Source organism: Porites lutea, chromosome 7, assembly GCF_958299795.1.
Source record: "Porites lutea chromosome 7, jaPorLute2.1, whole genome shotgun sequence".
Taxonomy (NCBI): domain Eukaryota; kingdom Metazoa; phylum Cnidaria; class Anthozoa; order Scleractinia; family Poritidae; genus Porites; species Porites lutea.
The window spans coordinates 25,509,264-25,524,588 of NC_133207.1; the positions used below are offsets into that span (position 1 = coordinate 25,509,264).

Genomic DNA, 15,325 nt, shown 5'->3' on the forward strand with positions numbered 1-15,325 from the left:
AACATAAAATCAAAATCATCGCTGAAAAACAGCAAACTACGCAGCCGGCATTGATGCTATCAATTAGGAAATTTATTGCCATCCACGTATTAAAAAGGTATAAGAGAGACTGCTATCCATTTATCTGCACAGTCGACGCCTTGAAAGAACAGAAGACTGGCAAGAGAAGAGAATCCATCATTTAAGGTGGATAGCCAAGGCAAAATGTTTTACAATTTAATATAATAACGTCACTGTCGACGAATTGAAAACGTTAGAAAATAATATATCCACTTTTTATAAAGTTCTTCGGGTCTGTTTGTCTGGCTATCTCTAGGTTACTTCAGACTGGGCATAGCCCGTCCCAGGAGTTTGGGTTTTTCCTGCTCACATCTCTTTGCGCAGCCACCACAATTTCAGTGCCTGGAACAGGCTAGACCGTACACCTGTTCTTCTGCCGGTATGTTCTACCAACACTAAGAAAGAGCTCACCTTCAGAGAGACTCCTTTGCCGAATGTGACGTCACCAGATACAGTCAGATGATCCAGTTCTAAGAGATCAGGAATGGTCTCAAAGCGCGCTAAGAAGTCCTTTACCTGTTGACCCACGCAAAAAAACAAAAATAATAACGGTAAGGAAAATTCAGAAAATTTCACAGCGGGTTTGTAATAGTAGAGGACAGTCCGGTAAATTGAATTCGGACAACTCGAACGTCTCCGCTAACCCAAACAGAGCCCCATTTCCATTGGATTTGACCCCTATTTTAAGCTATTTTAATTCGGTTAACTCGAACTCAAATAACTCGAATTCCCCGCTAATTCGAACTTTCGTTTTCCTTAGTCAAGATTTACAGCTGTATTTACCCCAACAACTCGATTACTGGTTCTTGTAACTTACCACAGATGCCATCCAATTAGCTCTTCTTGTCGTGTAATCGGTAAAAACACTAAAACTAACACTACAGCAATTTGATTTTACTAAGTCCATTGAACAGTGCTTATAAAGACTTGACCGCAACAGGAAACTGCGCATAAAAAGTCTCCGGCACCCAGGGTAATACAGGTCCTGAACATTATCAATCTCGTTCCCAGAGACTGAGATCCTTTTGGTCAGCACCAAGGATCACACCAATCGTCCGTTGCACGTTTCGCTGGATCAGGGTAACGCAGGCTCTGAGAACGAGATTGGAACATTAGGCACCGTGAGGAATGTCCACGCACCTTTTTGAAGTGTGAGCCGCTGAGTTGTACTATGGGCACAGTTGGAAATTGTCTAAGATGACTCATCTCCAGTTGGCCGTGCTTCATTTCATACAAGTTTGACATGATAATCAACAGATCAGAACAGGTTTTGACCGGAAGGAAACGTCTTCGTGGTACGTTTATACCTGCAAGTGTGGTGTTGGAAGGGATTACGATATTTGAAGCTGAAGAGTGATTTGACAAAAAAAACTTTGAACCACTCATGTAACTTGCATGATGTTGATAATAATAATAATAATAATAATAATAATAATAATAATAATAATAATATTAATAATAATAATAATAATAATAATAATAATAATAATGATAATGATGATGATGATTGATGATGATGATGACGATGACGATGGTAATAATAATGATAATAATAAAAGTAACAATTAATCACCAATGGAGCGATTTTCGTATGACCTTGAAATGAAAACGCGCGAACATCACTGCAACAACAGACGAACGGAAATAGAGCGATTTGATTGGTTTGTCGAACGGATACAAAAATGTGCGTGGCTTTTGGTTGGTTAAGCGAATGGTCGGGTGAAATGTCTTCATGCCCGAGAACTTTCTAGAAATCAATCGATACTTCGCTTTGACGTCATACTGCAACACGATTGGCCAATCGAACAATGCCTTCTCCATATTAGGGTTTTCTTTGGCGGGAAAACGAAAGAGTCCATGTTTTGATCTTTTCATCCATTGGCTGTTAAAACAAGTAACGAACACTTACCGAAACCATTTTCAAGGTCGTACGAAAATCGCTCTAACACCATTAATATCGCCGCGGTTACCAACATCCCCGTCACCGCCGTTACAATAATCACCACCATTATTATTTTAATCATCATCATCACTAAAACAGTTTGGACGTGTTATCTTTTACCATGAGCTCCTTCAAAATTCTTCATGGCAGCTCCAACAGCTGTCTCCAGTTGAATGATGCGCATTCCGTTGTCAAGTGTCTACAACAGCAACAACAGAAACATAGAGGACTGTCACTACAAGTACTTAACAATGACTAAAGGAAACAAAAGGGGTTTGTGCAAAAAAGACAACATATCGAAAAAATTAAGCCAGATATTTTTAAGTAAATAGCTCACTTAACAGACTAAAATGCAAGAAGTTCTCCAGAATAGTCGATCACAGTTGGGTAAGTCAAGCAAGTACACACACACACACAAAAGCTCTCTCCAGTCCTGCCGTACAGCTGTACCTTCAGACATCTGACGGAACAGAGTCTGTTAACTGTCAATTCACAGACCAAACTAAGCCAGTTCCGCTGTTTCAGAGTCCCACTGGGGAGGAAACTCTCTATAATGGCCAATATGGTGAAGCACTAAGAGTGATCAGCATCAAATTTCTCCTTGTGATATCAATGCTTTGTAAAATAGAGTGGTCACGAGAATTACAGACATGATCACAGACAAGATGAATTTGCTTGATATTAAATCAAATTCTTGCCACTACTTCTGTAAAAAATGAAAAGGGGCAACAAATGAGAATTTAAATTTTGATCTCAGGGTTTAAAGGGATAAGGGCTAACAGGTGTATTTTATGGCTGTGACAAACCCCAAAAAACTCTCTGGCTTAGTGATTTATTCATAATTTGAAGACAGTATATTTGCAACAGTTAACGATTTAAGCTCCAATGTCCACTTACAAATTCTCCATACTGATCTTTATACATTTCTTTTAAGAATTAGTTGAGAGAGTTTGATAACAGATCAAAGCATTTTCTCTTGAGTGATCATTTTATTAACTCTCATAACCATTTCTCTTGGCAACATATGGATATTGTTAGGAGAAAATTGATGATGGTCAGTATTGGGACTCAAAGGGTTAAAGGGAACGCAGTGTTCTAAACCAATAATTTGAAAAGGGTACCATTTGCCAATGAGAGTTATACAAAAGGGTTAACCTTTTCTGTCATAAATGGTATATAAAAGGGTACGAGGTTGGACTTCGGGGCAGGGACTTTGTTGAGCACCTCCCTGGGCCTTCTGCTCACCTTATTGTTTACAATAATCTCCATGTCCATTTTTCTCTCTTCCACGATTCTCTTGACTGCAGACAACTTCATCCATAAGTTGTTTGTATTAAATATCCTACAACAATAAATTCATGTTAAGGAACATGAAGAAAGCTGAAAAACACTGCAATTTTGCTTTCATAACATACCTGAACTTATTGACTGACTTGAACTCATCAACCTAGAAAACAAAGATAACTTCAATTTCTCCTTGTATTTGGTGTGATAGTATCATGAACATCATGAACTTACATTCAAGCCATTTTACCAAAAATTCAGAAATTAATGATGTAGTTTTCAAAGTACGCAATGAGAAGACGTTGCTTTAACTGCCGCAGTAAAAAATTTGGTAACGATAACTTCTAGTTAAGAGGTTATGACAAGAGATCTCTTATTTCCTCCACATAATTTGAGCAAATAAGGACCAAAACAGGAGACATCTGCATCCAGCTCAACACATTTTGACATTGCTTATCCTTGCAGTATGCAGGATGTGTGCCAAATATGAACCTAGTATATGGCCTTGCTCCCCATGAGTTCTCCGTAGCTCAAGTGGATAGAGCACCCCCTTCGTGTTTGGGAGGTCATAAGTTTGAATCCTGTTGGGGACTCAGATTTTTTCTTATGTCCCATGCTTGTGACATGTATGCTGATTATTCATTTTCACATTTTGATTATATTTCTTAAAAACGTCTTGGACTGCCCCATAAATTTCTTGGCTAAATAGTTATTTATACTACTTTGTAAAGTACAAACACCACTAAGCCTGCGTCACTGGCATAATCTAAGCCTGGTTTGTAATGTATGCAAAGCAGTGCTGATAACCCTCAGGGTTCGTACCCTTTTTAGCACCAGGACTTTTCAAGGACTTTCAAGGATACATTTCCCATTTTTCAAGGACTCCATGCAGTTCAAAAAAAGAGCCATGAGTCCATGTGTTTTTGAGTTCTTCAACAACATGAGTAATTTTATCCTGCCCAGGTCTTTCCATGTTTGCTCCTCTTCCTTTGGAGTTCTACTTAACAGAGATGCCAACCTCTGGAGACCTAAAATTCGGAGACTGTCTTTTTTTCACTAGCCCCCCCCCCCCCCCCCCCCGGGCATTTTCAATTGACCCAGCCCCCAATGGGAATGACTTAGGACATTATATGACGTCTTACATGACGTACATAATATCAAAAAATGCCCCAGAAACCGTACTGCGAATGAGAAAAATTCAAGTTTTGAGCTAAAAATGGGCTAAATCTCAAACCAAGTCTGTTTTATTTTTTACCATTAAAGTATTCAATATTTATAGTGCATGTAAAAAGCGGGAGATTTATGTACCAAAGCAGGAGAGCAGGAGACGAGGCAAAAAAGCGTGAGTCTCCTGCCAAAAGCGGGAGAGTTGGCATCACTGACTTAAACTATACAGTTAGAAATGAAATTCAAGGACTTTCCAGCACCAACTGCAATTGAAAGTCCTTGAATTTTTATTTCAAAATTCAAGGACTTCCAAGGACTTTCAAGGTGCATGCAAACCCTGAACCTTGTTCTGGGACCCAATGGACTTGATGAATTACCGGAAATGTATTTCAAAATTTCCCTTCAACTTGCATGACAGGCAGCCGCCCAGAACAAGGGTTTCAGGCCAGGACTGTTTTGCAGATAATTTATACTTAAGCAGAAGTTTGGTTCCATCTGCGGCACAGGCTAACATTAGTGGGAAAACAATGAAGAATAAAAAAAAAAACTAAAACAATAAAGAATTAAAAATATACTGAAAGAATTTTCTCTACAGTCAAGCCAAACTTTAATTCAAAGTACCTTAACGCCAGTGACACACAGTTCAACATTTTGTTTATCACAAAATGTTGAACAGTGCACCAGGCTACGTAGGATGTTAAACTTGTTTAATGACAGTACAGACACTGAGGCTCTATTCTGTTCAAGAAGTTGCAACTTATGCTTAACAATGACAGTCAATCTCAGCCATTTACTATAAGCAGTAATAACTGTTAATAGCCCATGTTCGACATGACTCCGAGGCTCTAGGATCAAAATTGACCTTTCTTCATGACTCCATTGTCTCGCAATTCCCAGAAGAGACTTGAGCACAAAGAAAACCTCTAACTACTCAGCCACACTGCCTCTTGTAGCACAGGTAATTTTTCATGTAACTTTCTTAACCCCGCTAACTCACATGTTCCTTTGGAACTTGAGCAATCTCTAGCAGTCTTTGTTTGCCTTCATATTCTATGAGTGTTCCTCCCTGTGCAAATAAGAAACAGAACACAGCCTTCAGATCTGCCTACATGTATAAGAGACTAATCTTCATTAATTTGTGACCAGCCAGCGCTCGAAAAAAGCCCAGTCTGGTAGTCCAGGACAAGTTGATTTCCTTGCTGGGCAACTGATTTTTAAAGCTGACGAGTACTTTCCCTATGGGCAACAGTCCAGGCAAGTTATCCTCAAACAAAATTAAAATCATTAACCCTATCAGTCGCAAGAGTGACCAACATCAATTCTCTCCTAACTATATCAATACTCAATTAAAAGAAAAATTTAGGAGAATAGGTAAAATGATCACCTAAGGGAAAATGCTTTGATCTTTGAACAAATTCTCTCAACTAATTCTGTAAGGGAATGTACGGAGATCAGCTTAGAGAATTTGTATGTGGATCTTGGGGCTTAAAGGGTTAACCCAAAGAAGTGGTCGCAGAGCAACAAAACATGAGAGCTGCCTGCCCAAAGGGCAAGCTGGAATTGAAGCTTTTTTGAGCCCTGGACTAAGCCCCTTGACTTCTGAAATTAGAGACCTAAGTTAAGATGCAAGAGAAATTCCTAACACAAAATATTCTGCTTTTAATGAATATACAGTGTACAAGCAAAGAGGTTTTTCATGTCAATGGTGACACCATAGGATTTCATCCAGAATCTAGAATCCAATTAAAACCTGTTAATTTATATAAAACAAGACAGGGTAATTAGCACTATGTGAAAGTACCCCTAAAGAGGTTTCATTTGATTGGTCATTTAAAAATAAGGATGATCCAATTTTATTAATCATTGTCAAGCAATGTACCTTGACATCCGCCCTTGTTTTGTCAGTCACTTCCATAATAAATTCTGGTGAGGGTGACTTTGAAGGGTTATTCATGTAATTTAAAATATCTGAGCTCAGTTAAGGATGATTTTTAATTTACTGTGTGGTGCTGGAAATGTTTCAAACCACAAACCCATCTTCTTGTAAACGGTTGTTTTTAAGAATGGGTCAGACAAATGCAACGCCTGGCCTTCCCATGGGTTAATCTCCCATCCCCATAAAAAAAAATCATTACTGAAACCAGACACACTTTTCAAGATACCAGGTGGAGAAGCGTGGAGGCCTCATGCAGATGAAGGGAGTCGAGGAGGCAAGGTAGGAGGTAGTATTAAAACAATCATTGATTACTATCATTGAAGTAATTCTGTTTGCAGGCATATGACCAAATTACTGTAATAAAAATGGATTAAAGGGCTTTTGTGGAATAAGGAGTCAAGTGCTTTCGGATAAAATTAATGTTAAATTTTCCATCCAATTTGTCTTGAACATATATATATACTTCAATCAATCAATCATTTATTTACGTAGAATCTAGTGAGGTAAAAAGCTCGTTCAAAATACATGCGTAAACATATGTACTTGTAAATTTAAAAAGAAGAAAAAGAACAGAAAGGGCATCACTTGGGGCTGACTTTCCTAAAATCATCCACCAAAAGCATCCCCCATTATAATAATATGCTGTATAATATAGACAAACGACAGGAGCAGCTTTCATAATGAGATTAACCATTTTAAAAGTTGACTACAAGTACTAAAAGGATATTAACATCCACAGTAGCTCCCAGGTTGTCAATATTTGAAACAAACATGTATTCTTTGCCCTCATCAAGGAACTTCTTAAGGAGACCAGAGTTATAAAAGGAGCGATAAATATCCCCGTGACCTGGTGGATTCCAGCTGCAAGATAAAGAAAAGAAATCATAAGACAATTATTGTTTAATAAAATGTTATCGAACTGAAACAGGACTAGCTAGCTAAAAGGCTGTTTATATGATACCAGAATAACTTTCATTAACCCTTTATGCGCCAAGGGTGAAAAATGCCAATTTTCTCCTAAAATATCAGTACATAATCAAGAGAAGAGGTCAAAAGAGCTCAAAAAGGGGAAAATATGGAGATTAGCATCCTGGAGAATGTGTACAGTTGTGCCAGAAATTCAGTACATGAGACTTACTGTTCCACATTAAATCCATGTTCCTTTCCCATTACACTTGGCAACGGAAGCAAAGATTCCTTCACAATACGAGGATGACAGCTCTGGTTAAAGCAGTGAATCTTTACATTGCATGCGCTGTACTTTCTAAGGGTTTTCTGTGTTTCATCGTGTGTGTTAAATGAGTTCATAAGAACAAGAGGAACAGAACATCCATATGTATTATTCAAATGCTGTGGAGAAAAAACAAAGTTTTTTGGCAAACATGTTCATGTAACTGAAGGCATAAAGATGAGCCACAGGTCACCCATATGGCTACGTTACAGGTAAAATTTGATTTCAGGTTCAATTTTTTTAAACCTAGGTTGATTCTCAATTTCCTAGCCCTAATTCATGAATAATTAGGGCTAGGAGACGAGGAAATTGAGAATCAACCTAGGTTAAATCAAAATTAACCTGAAATCAAATTTGACCTGGAACAGCTACATTTTGTGCATCTGCACTCCTGGAAACTCATCATATGTGCATTCAGGTCCCAGGACTCCTTTAGGATTTATTGTTCAAAAATATAATAACAGGAGGGCTGTGCTCTAGTAGAACCCGGTGGCCTCTGGGGCCCAACTTTGCCCTCAGGTGACCAGAAAATCTTAGTTTTTTCATACAAATCATATACTGGGCATCCTGGATTTTACACGTTCAGAGCAATGGGCTCCCTTCAATTTTCCTTAGAGCACAGCTTTGTTCCTCACTTAAGGCCAACTTTTACAAACTTTTACTCTGTTAACCCTTTCAACACTACACCCCAGTTTACTGGTGCAAACAAAAAGTGCGTGTAACATTACGCGCCAAATATCCAGGCAAACAAAACAACTCTCTTTGATGGGGAATTACTGGGCTCTACTTTCCATATATGGCAAACTGATTTATGCAAGTGAAAGCACTTGCTGTGAAAACAAAACAGTAGCCTGTTTTAGTGATCTGAGAGATGAAGAGAGTGTTGTAAGACAAACAAGAGGACTTTTATCTGTTTATCTGTGATAATGTGCAAGAAGGTTGTCTGGAACAAAAAGTATGGTGCAGATGAAAATTTGCAGTTGATTTAAACTTGCTTTAGCATATAGGTCTGATTCTCTTATTGTCTCTGACGTGCTTTTTAAAACTCACCTCAATCTGTTGTACGTTCATGTCCAGGAAAGTCAAGTCACGACGTAACGAAATAAGACTCTTGGGGCCAGTGCAGCCCATACTTGTTCCCAGACCTCCATTCAACTTAATGACAACCAATTTGTTAAGCACAGTTTTTATATCACTCTCTGTAGCAACTGGAATCTCATTGTATTTTAAAATCTAGATACAAAAATCATACACTCTGATAAGTAAATCATACAATATCATTATACAATTCTCAAAAAATGCCCACCTACCCCTCCCTTAAGCCAATATTTTGCCCTAAGTGAAAAGTTAGTGTTAATGTTGCCTCAGGGCAGGAGTAGGTGGGCATTTTCCCAGAAACGTATAAAGAGATGCAGCACAATCAAACAGCAGAGGGAGGGGAATCTCCTTTCCATGCATACATGAAACTGCATACATAGCAGCTCCACATGCAAGGAACTCTGCACCTTTCAATCAAATCGATTTCTGCCCACTTAAATTTTTTCACCTTCCACTTTAAAATTTACCAAGAGTGGTGACACTGTTAAGTTTGGTATGACATGAAACATTACATTAAAAAGAGGTTGCCATATTATCTTTTATTCAAACAGACTGCCATGTACATTAAAAAGGGACATTATTAAACCAGACTGGCCTCTATGAACTCTTACTATTTACCTAAGGGAAAGTTCATTTAATATGACAAGGGGGGGGGGGGGGGGATGAAGATATTGAGGGGGGGGCTCCAAAAATTTTTAGACACCCGAAGGGGGGCTCTGAAAAAATTGTTGCGCTAGGAGGGGGGGGCTCCGAAAATTTGTATACTTCAAAACCAACACATGACATCATCATACAGATCGGATGGTTTTCAACTCAACAATTTAATGACCTGTGCAACTCAGCTATATCACGTGGTTTACAGATATAACAAATGTAGTCTCAGTAATTATTACACTCTTGTTCATCCCAAAAATGCTTTAGAAAATTGTATCACAACTGTATCTCAAGTTTGTCATAGTATAAACCATTGAAGACAATAACGGTAAATATATTTAATACAGTCTAGCGATTTTTTTTCAGGGGAGCAAAGGAATTGAAGGAGGAGGGGGTGGGGGGGGCTCTGAAATTTTTTCGACTACCAAGGAGGGGGCTCCTAAAAAATTGAACCGCTAGCGAGGGGGGCTGCTAAAATTTCAAGCTTCAGGTTTCAATATCTTCATCCCCCCCCCTTGTCATATTAAATGAACTTTCCCTAAAGCTAGGACCACCTATGAAAAATTAAATGTATGTTTTGGCATTGCTTATCTCTGGAATTCTATTCAAGAAGATCTAAAATTAGTGAGTCATTCCTGTTTCAAAAAGTTAAAGAATCTATTATCTCCAAATATTGATTGGTTCTTTGATGCATTCTATTTACCGCTGATTATGTACACATGCAGCCCCTTAAGTTTTTCGTTCTTCTTCATGTCAGCGTACTTGCATTTGCTAATAAGTGGCTATGGCCTCTTTAATCTGCTAAGTGTCAACCAGTAACTTACTTCTCTGTATGTACCAAGGGCATTAATAAAGATTGATTATAGTCGTTGTTGTTTGTTGTTCGCACAACATTTACACCAGGTCTACTTCTAACCAAGTAAATATTATCATTATCATTTTTCTAAGGATTTCTTACAGATCCTTCTGGTGGTGGCTTGATTTTCTCCCATTCTACAGATGGTCCTGTGTCCTCAAGAAACCTTGCAAACAATTCTTTAAAGCTTTTCACATGCAACTTTGCTTCCTGTAAAACAATATAAACACCTTGTATTAAAACTCTATCATGGTGTTTTGAGACAGTTGTAAAATGCAGAATAAGACAAAACTAGTTTTTAACTTTATTACTTTATTCGTTGATTAGAAATGTTGACCCTTCAAAAAGATTTAATTTAATTTATTCATTAAGTTAATAATTAATTAATGAGGGCTCCCACTATGACAAAATTAACTCCCTCAATAATAAATATTATTATCATCACTATTGAGATCATCATTATTATTATTTTTATTGTTGTTGTTATTATTAATATTATTATTATTATTCTATGCTTGCATAATATTTCCTAATCATTTTCAAGGTTTATGGTTATACCTCTATCTCCATGGTCAACCCTTTTGTCAGAAAAAAAAAAACTTACCAAGTGCTTCATAAGCCCAGTTAATAGGCTGCATATTTACACGCAAAGAACTTTTAAAAAGGTTTTCAGCTTGGATTTAAAAATAGATGAAATGTGGCTTTCTGTCAGATCATTTTGAGGAGTGTTCCAGTTGACATATCCCATTATGCCCAGAGCTTTCTTCAATACATGTATATGAAAGAGCTGAGTAAACTGTAAACCTGACAAAAGGTAAAGTGAGCTTGAATGCACCACTCAGGCACCAGTAAAATTTAATTTCAGACCCCTGTTACAACATATACCTCAAAACGCTGACCAAGAGATACAATTGTGTATTCCTCTTCTGCTATGTGTTTGCACACACAAAGGTGACGCAAAATTATAACAATTTGAGGTTATAGTCGAATCTTCACTGATGTCAATTTGTTTAAATTTTTCCTCACTAGCTGTGCATTAACTCATAGAAGCCGTGGCTGTATATATGAACGAAATTCCAAAGTTGAAAAATTAGCTTGAGCTATTTGTGCAATATTCAGCTCTTTGTAAGAAATGTTGAAGGAAACATCTGCCATAGAAAACTGTGAGATTGCTGGGTAGCAAAAATATTAATGAGCCATTACATTCTTTGTACAATTTTGAGTTTTTAAAAGAGAATTTCTCCAAAACCATTCAGTATATCGGGCTCAAAATTGCAGAGATAACTGAAATATTTCAATATTCAGACATTTTATTTTAGTAGCTTCATCAGACAATGATGAGCATATGTTAAGGATGTAAAAAATGTAAACAAAGGTTCACCCATACACAAAGGCAATTTCACCCAACAAAATCAGCTACAGTAGCTGATGTTGCCATTGACACTTTAGTGTAACTTCACTGACAATTGTTCTTGTGGATACAGTTTAGAATACAAGTCAAGTTTGAAGTGTAGGGTATCATATATGCAAGGCCCTGAGTGAACCTTCCAAAATTCCCATCCAATCAGAAGTACAAGAGCATCCTAGAATCAAGACCCTATTTTCCTTAAAATCACAAATTAAATATTTTTTTAACCACTTGGCAAATCATGATCACATTAGGAATTAACATATGCTAAACTGCAGAAAAAAGGCTAAGACTCTTTATTGATTAATAACCAGCTATCATATAAAGAACACACCGCAATATTTAAGACAGTTTAAAAGAAGTGTTTTGGATACATCAAAATCCAGCGTCAATTTAAGGATATTACAAACAATTTGTGACCATAGTTACAGTTAGGTACCATATTTATTCAGCTATAAGCTGAGTGATTTGTACAAAAATTAAAGCTAAAGTTAAGTGAAATTTGAACCTGAGAGGGGGTCTTGGCTTATAGGCAAGAGTTTTCGAAAAAAAAAAAAATTTCAGTGCATTGAAACTCTACTAAATAGGGATGTATTCACTTAAAGCAATGCAAGTAGCAGCAAAAGATTGAATCGATCACGTCACTACAAACCTGAATTAAGTTAGCTAAGCACAGAAACTCAGTCCCAAAATGTCAAAATATCTGACATAAACAGGTCTCACAATTAAAATTACATATTGGTAAGCCTTTTACAGCGTGCTTTGAAACATATGCTTCAAAACAATTGCCTAGTTACTAAGCACAGATGAATGCATTATGCAAACTGCTGTGGTTTGTTTTGATTGAAGGGTGATTTCTGTGACCATTTCAAGCATAATGTGATGAAGACATGAGGAAAGATGAATAGCAGCAAAAAACCCAAACAACAATAATTATTTAAAACTTCGATCATGTAAGCCATTTATGTTGTTTAGTCAACCTGCTAAGCAAACGGTTCAGAAAATCAAGTCAATCTGTTCGAACGCTTTCCAAAGCCGTTAGAAATTCTTGCCCACCCATTAAAAGCATTAATCAAACCATTAAAACGCTTTGAAAAGCCGTTAACAAGCCGTTTATTAGCCACAAATTTTTACCTGTCTAACAGAAATACGTTAGTGTACATTTTCCGAAAACATTAGGTTTTACCATAGTTGAAAGTCTTGAAACTAATGGGTCTCAGCTTATAGCTGGGTGTTTTCGATTTATTTTTCATTCTTAGTTACACTGATTCTACTCGTTCAAAGTTTAGGGTCTCAGCTTGTTGCCAAGATTGGCAGATAGCCAAATAAATACAGTAACGACAAGAGCTAATTTAGTAAACACCTTTGAACTGACAGTGGATATATCTGATGTATCCAATGCTTAAACATTGCATTTCATTCTTCAGCTGTTGGAAAATTTCAGTAACCATCATCAACATCAGTTTGATTATTTTATTATTTTTTTTACCCGGGTTCAATACCTGTTCACTCTATGCTAGAAAATAACCATACAAGGCATATACATGTACATAATGTAAGACATTTTTTGTTGGGAACTTCTGCATCTATTTCTGGGCTCCCACACAAATCCTTTCTGTTTACGGCCATTTCGAGATTACAAAACTGAGCTTGGGCTGCCTGTGCCCAGCATCACGCAAGGCATCCTGAATTTTACCACAATACTAAGTACAATACTTAGTATAATAGTGTTATATTTTGATAAAGAAACAAGACAAAGCGATAAAAGGCCATTAAGAGCTGCATTAAATCAAAAGGATCCTCTTGATTAACATTTGTAAACAAAACTTAAGCTCAAGTAATGTATGAAATAAAACTGTCGATTTCGGTCGTTCTGAATGTCCCGATCCCAGTAGTTCTCTTGAAGTTTAATACTCGTGTAATTCATGCAATTTATTGTTATCTTACCGCTTGCCTTTCTTCAGGCGCTGTGGCAAGTAAAAGCTTCAGCTCGTTATCCATGCGCTCAAAAGCATCTTTGCGAGAAAGCGTTTTGAACTCGATAACTGGATCCGCCTACACAACACAACAAACCACACACAATCCAACACTTAATCGCACTGAGAGAAACACCACATTACACTCAATCGCATTTTAAAGCTTACCATAGTATTCTTGTGATGTGGCAGCGCTAAGGGATGGACGAAAAAGACTCACAAATATGAAATATTTATCTTCGATTTTGCACAGTCAGGATCAAGTCGAGTGGAGAGTACACGCTGTCCACTCTTACCCAGTCCCCGGCGTGAATACAAACAAGTCAAAAACTTGTCAAAAACTTACAAGAACACGCTGCTCGCGCCCCGGAAAAGCTTTCTCTCAGGCAAAAAACACGCCAGTTGTACCCAGAGTGATTTTAAAGAATTTCTATTAAAACTTTCACAGGCGGCTCACTAGTTCCTCATTTGTGGCAAATATTTTCGCAGCGCCGGGCTGCAGTCTTCCCTTCCCCTGGCGGGGTTGGCATGCTCGAGATAATTGCAGGTTTAATACCCGTTAGGCTGGTGATGATGGAAAGCCAATACATGTATTTTTATCCAATAGGTTTCACTCAGGGCCATGCGTGAGAAAATTGTTGGTATCTTTTTTCTAGCTAGGGCTAAGGGTGAAGGATTTCTTTCCAAGATCCGGGAGCGCTGAAAGGAAATTTGGGAAGAGGAGTGTAGCCAAGACCCTCATATATGAAACATCAGCAAGTCCACAGCAACAAGCCGGATCTCCCAGCTGTAGACCTTCATCAGTACAATTAAACTTGCAGAAACAAATGAAACGGCAAACTGATCCATAAGGCAAGGCGATGAAGAAGTAAACAGAAGAATAAACAAAAAATATATATTTAAACAAATTGCCCAATATTTCGGTTTGAAAACAAACCTTCTTCAGGGACTAAAAGAAAAAATGAAAATTTTCCTACAAGACTCTCATAACCTGAACTTTATAGTGTAAGACAAAAACCGTTCATAATCGCCACCCTGTCTGGCGGGAAAAGCCCTGGGGAAAGGCCTCGGCGGCTCTCTTCTCCGCGCGTGGAGGCCTCTTTAATCCCCCCAGCCTGCGAGCAAACTCTCTACGGGTTCCCTGGTTTTTTGCCTTTCCGACAACACGCTCTTCGCGCGAACGACTTAGATCCTTCTCATTTCTCCTCACACAACTTTCTAACTCGCTTTCACATGTCGCGTTCCTTCCGAGCTGATACTCGCCAAACATCGGTCTCTGTGGTTGATGCTATAATTGTAACATGATTAAGTGATAACATGTAATTAGAGCGTTAATATACTAGATAATGATGTCATTGGTTTTAGCGTGATTATGATTGTCATTCTTGTACAGCTTTTGCCAGAATCGGGGGTACGGAGGTGGGGGAGGGAAGAGGGGAAGGACTCGCCCCGCCGCTGGAGCGCACGAGGAGAGCTTGCTCGAAGGCTGTTCTCCCCGCCCCTGCCCTGCGCTTGTATTATTGCTATTGTTATTGGTATACCCGTCGGGATCCTCTGCGGTGGAGGGAGCCGCCGCCCCTCTCCTGCCTCACTGCTGGGGGAATAGGATCAGTTTATCAGAAAGCATTCCTCACTACACCGACCGGAATTTTTCCGGAGTACTCTTCCGTTAACCCTTTGGAAAACGTTAAGTTATTGCGTGACGAGCAAAAG

The 15,325-nt window shown here is 38.2% G+C and overlaps 1 protein-coding gene across 4 annotated transcripts in view; it reads right to left on the reverse strand.

The window, feature by feature from the left end:
- Window positions 1-15,325, reverse strand: part of LOC140943002 (UTP--glucose-1-phosphate uridylyltransferase-like) — a 34,323-nt gene that overhangs the window by 18,576 nt on the left and 422 nt on the right. For 2 of the 4 annotated variants that reach the window (XM_073392029.1, XM_073392028.1), the window contains exons 2-13: window positions 13,584-13,691; window positions 10,331-10,438; window positions 8,671-8,853; window positions 7,528-7,739; window positions 7,113-7,250; window positions 6,333-6,417; window positions 5,451-5,519; window positions 3,418-3,449; window positions 3,248-3,344; window positions 2,123-2,201; window positions 1,201-1,367; window positions 472-576 (exon numbers count right to left, since the gene is read on the reverse strand). In XM_073392029.1, the coding sequence (XP_073248130.1) occupies window positions 472-576; window positions 1,201-1,367; window positions 2,123-2,201; window positions 3,248-3,344; window positions 3,418-3,449; window positions 5,451-5,519; window positions 6,333-6,417; window positions 7,113-7,250; window positions 7,528-7,739; window positions 8,671-8,853; window positions 10,331-10,438; window positions 13,584-13,691 (1,383 nt within the window). Of the gene's footprint in view, window positions 1-471; window positions 577-1,200; window positions 1,368-2,122; window positions 2,202-3,247; window positions 3,345-3,417; window positions 3,450-5,450; window positions 5,520-6,332; window positions 6,418-7,112; window positions 7,251-7,527; window positions 7,740-8,670; window positions 8,854-10,330; window positions 10,439-13,583; window positions 13,692-13,780; window positions 13,933-15,325 lie in introns of those variants that run through there. The other 2 variants (XM_073392030.1, XM_073392031.1) reach the window with 2 other exon arrangements.